Genomic DNA, 4,348 nt, shown 5'->3' with positions numbered 1-4,348 from the left:
GTACTTCCAGGGAGTGGCCAGTCACCCCTTCCCCGCCGGGCCCAGCGCAGAGTATCGGGAGTATAAAAGCGGCCGCGGACCTCCGAGCAGCATCAGTCGCCCCAGTGACTACTCCCAACCACCTCCAAGCACCATGGCATTCAAGGTAAGCCCTCGGATTGTGCACCGCGAGGAGCGCGTATTCCACTTGCTTTTTAATCGCTCCAAACGGCCTGACAATATCGTGTGCCTCTATCGTTACAGCTCGTCGTCCTCGCCGCCGCCCTGGCCGTGGCCAACGCCGGTCTGATCGGCGCCCCCGTCGGCTACGCCGCCGCCCCCGTGTCCTACGGCTACGCCGCTGCCCCCGTGGCCGTCGGCACCCCCACCCTCACCTCCCAGTCCTCCAACACCCTGAGGACCTTCGGCAACCAGGGCCAGACCTCCTACGAGCAGAAGACCATCCAGACCCCCTTCTCCAGCGTGTCCCGCTCTGACGTCCGTGTGAGCAACGACGCCCAGATCCTCGCCCACGCCCCCGTCGCCGCCTACGCCGCCGCCGCCGCCCCCGCCTACGCCTCGTACGCCGCCCCCGCTGCCTACGCTGCCCACTCCTACGCCGCCCCCGCTGCGTACGCCGCCCCCATCGCTAAGGCCTACGCCGCCCCCGCCTACGCCGCTGCCCCCGTCGCCCACGCTGGTCTCCTCGGCGTTGCCTACTCCGCTGCCCCCGTGGTCTCCCACATGACCTACTCCAGCGGCCCCATCACCTACGCCTACTAGAGTGCTCCACAAGACTGCCTCACCAACCTGTCATCAAAAATCATTTATTTATTGAACCACCCCAGAACAGAAAAATGACGGAGATCTCATCGTGAGTCATCGTGTAAATAACGAGACAAATTATTTATTTCCCTATTTATTTGAAAATAAAATGAACCAACTACAGTAAACCTCCATTGTTTGAACTGATTTTCTTCCTTAAAATGAATCTGATCAAAATCTTTAACACTTCTTGAGGCGGTAAAACTGAAGGGGGAAACACACAATCCATTCTTTACTTTTTTACTTGGCATCTTGCCGCTGCATTGAAAATTTTCTCCAATGTCCAATTCAAAATAGTTTAAAAGTTAAGGGGAAAGATACAACTCATGTCTACACGTGGCAAATAAATGACGACGGAAAAGGGGAAAGAAAACGGAGCAAAATATCGTTCGTTAACCGGATCGTCGGTTGCAGTTTCTTGATATTTAATCAGCGTGTGCAGTCGTGTTGCTAGTTAAAGTACGCAACACTTTCCACGAATACACCCAGCGCACGTGCTGCACCTTCGCTCGCCCACGTTGGACGGGTTGCCCAGCTGTCGCCTAGGCAACCCCACGGCACTGGAGAACAAATGGGGCCTAGAGGGCAGAAGAGGCGCCAGGTGCAGCCCACGAAACACCTGTGAGCATCCTTGTGAAATTCGCCTGTATTTTATCGGGCCAAACTATTCCCGTTGTCATTTTTTGTGACACCGCGCTGTCATTCATTGAAATGCGAGCACTCGCCGTCCGCTGCGAGGTGGCCCGGCGGAGAGGGGGAGGGGGGCGTCCGGAAAGACTCGTTGTGAGGGTCAGGGGCAAAGCCATGGGCCTGGCGGCGGACCAGGCGGGCGGGCGGGCAACGCCCACCGTGTACGTGTTGTCACTCATCTGTTCGACAGCAAGCCGTGCGTAGACGGGGACAAGCCGCGGCTGAAAATAAACGCTGCCCATGACACTACCCTTTTCTACTTCCTTCAGACCTATTCACTCATGCCCAATTTCATTGATCCACTTTCCAGTCTACGGAATATTCTCGCATCAAGGGGAGACCTGAACGCACTTGGTGCACCTGACCAGCGTTCTTCCGGAGGAACTTGGGAGGAAAACAGAAAGAGAGAGAGGGGGGAAGGGAGGGGGGGGGGGTACGAGGCACGGCAGTACAAGTCGAGCTGCCGACCTAGGAGCAGGACGCAGGAGGAGGAGTATGCCTTCTGAATTTATCGGCAGCATCGTGACAGCGACAGGATCACATGCACGAGGCAGGTTGGCCTCCAATTGTCCGCCCGGCCCGAGTGTGTGTGTGTGTGTGTAGGTGTGTTGGTGAGTGTGTGTGCGTGTGTGTGCGTGCATGCGTGTGTGTGCGTGTGTGTGTGTCCAGCCTATCTCGCTTCCAAATCATAATGATTGCCCCCTCCTGATCATGGCCGGCGAGAGCTTCTCGACGGTCTGGGCATGGTCTGGCATGGCTAATCGTCCTCGCTAACGTGCTAATCGGGGGCATTATTACAGCCGACTATGGCGGCCCGGGCCCGGGCGGGACTCGGACTCCCTGCCCAGGTGTTACCTCACGGGAACTTGCACTACTATCGGCCGGAGCGTGCCAGCGAACGCGCGGGAGGGAGACGAGACTCGGAGACGCTGACGAGCAGGTGAGGTGCCTTGGACACCATCCGGTCGTCGTCCGGTCGGCCGTCTGGCCCACATTAGATTGGCGCGCGGAGGAAGCGTCTGGGAGGTGAAGAAAGTTACGGGAAGAAAGGTCGTCGCGGGCCAGCGCGGAGCCGTTCGGGTGGAGCCGCGGCCTTGACCTGGTAAATGTGGCGGGGGCGGGGCGGGGCGCAGCCGCTGGCGTACCTGCCGGGGGTGGTAGATGAGGCGCGACAGGGTGAGGTACTAGAGGACGGAGACTACTACTGTATCGTAGCGTGTCTGAAAGGGCCGCTCGCTGCCCGGCGCGCGGTCAGAACATTGACCCCCCCGGGCCGCTTCCGCGACATGACTTCGAGATTAGCGTTCCTTCTTGACCCGCGGCCCTGGCCGCCCCGCCTACACAACCGAGAGGGCTCGGCGACGAGTCGCAGTTTTATTATTTCTTCCCGTGCGTATTCAACTTCCGAACTACAGAAACAAGAGTCGTTATACTTCTTGGAACCAAACAGGGCGCAGCCTTCGGCGTTGATGATGTGGTATAACTCGGTGACGGGTGCCGCTGCCGCTAGGAGGACGTTGCCCAGGCGTGTGGAGGCGGAAATGGCAAAGGCACCGCCGGCCGGCACCCGAGCGACCCGAGCGCCTTCATCAGGGAGACAATACAGATGGCCGAGCAGGGCCTCTGCTGAGGGCGCTGACTCCATGGCGGGGCGGGGCGGGGCGGGGCAGTGCGCTCTAAGTAAGTGTACCGCGGGCGGGGCTTCGTCCAGGTGAGGCACGCTGCCGGACAGGAAGTGGGCACAGATGTCCCAAGGACGCACAGGACCACTACACTGTCGAAAAGTCGACCCGAGCCAAGTTTTATGTTTGCACTGGACTCGGCCTGAAAGGGCGATTTTTTGGAGTGCGATGAACGTCGTTAAGGTTTGATTGGACACCCCGACATCTGATTAGAGCATTTTGTTTTTTATGGGATATTTTTTTATTTTTTTTTTGCAAGGGTTGCGTGCTCCTCGACAAGGCGGCTAGGGCATGGGCGAGGCGGAAGGACGGCTGTGGAAGGCTCTGGACCGCGAGGATGGATTGCCCGTGGGCGTGGCCGCGGGGAACAAGGAAGATCGATGAGGAGGTCGCGGCGGCCCGGCCACACCGGCGTCACTGGGCTAGTGAGGTGCCCGTGCGCTAATCGCAGTCAAAACATCCGGCCTGCGCGAGGTCCCGCCGTGTGTGCGCGCGGCCGCGGCGTGCACCGCCCGGCAAAGCCACGCGCCACGAGGAACCACACCACCTTCGCCAATCCACCAATCATTTTAATAAGAAAGGAAGTAGCCGCAGCCCCCCCTGAGTGGCCCTGCCCGCCACGCCCCGCCACGCCTCGCCACGCCTCGCCACGCCAAGCAGAGCGACCCGCGGTCGCGGAGCGAGCTGAGTCACTCGCGACCGCGCCGCCACTCCCCTGCGCTGCGCCAATGATACCCGCTGACACGGCGGCGCGCCGAGGTGGTCGGCGGAGAGGTGGGGATGGGAGGTGTGCGCGCCTGACGGGTAGGCACCCGACTGACACTCGTGCTCGTCGGCGGCCTACCTCGCAGGGGCCCGAGCCGTCTACTGTCTCTGACTAGTGTGTAGAGAGGCACCACAGGGCCTTCGCACGTCACCTGGGGAGTGTCTCCGATCGCAGCGGTGCAGGGGGTCAGGGAGCCCCCTATAAAAATGAAACGAGTGCGGTGCGAGTGCAGCGCGAGTGCAACTCGAGTGCAATTCGAGTGCGGCATCGAGTGCGTTGCGAGTGCGGTGCGAGTGCGGCCCGAGGGCAGAACGAGTGCGGTGCGAGTGCATGCCGAGTGCGCCCCGAGTGCGGGGCGAGTGCGTCGCAAGTGCGTCGCGAGTGCGTCGCGGGTGCACTGCGAGTG

At 60.5% G+C, this 4,348-nt stretch overlaps 1 protein-coding gene across 1 annotated transcript; it reads left to right on the top strand.

The window, feature by feature from the left end:
- Positions 1-37: 37 nt before the first annotated feature.
- LOC113213461 (cuticle protein 76-like) lies at positions 38-932 on the top strand. The gene is made up of 2 exons (XM_052265600.1): positions 38-145; positions 244-932. The coding sequence occupies exons 1-2, from the start codon at positions 134-136 to the stop codon at positions 760-762; spliced, it is 531 nt and encodes a 176-aa protein (XP_052121560.1). The 5' UTR covers positions 38-133; the 3' UTR covers positions 763-932.
- The last annotated feature ends 3,416 nt before the right edge of the window (positions 933-4,348 follow it).

Source organism: Frankliniella occidentalis, unplaced genomic scaffold (genome assembly GCF_000697945.3).
Source record: "Frankliniella occidentalis isolate FOCC.00 unplaced genomic scaffold, Focc_3.1 Scaffold2, whole genome shotgun sequence".
Classification (NCBI taxonomy): domain Eukaryota; kingdom Metazoa; phylum Arthropoda; class Insecta; order Thysanoptera; family Thripidae; genus Frankliniella; species Frankliniella occidentalis.
Note: the sequence above shows the minus strand (reverse complement) of the source record. Positions and strands in the feature narration are given on the sequence as shown.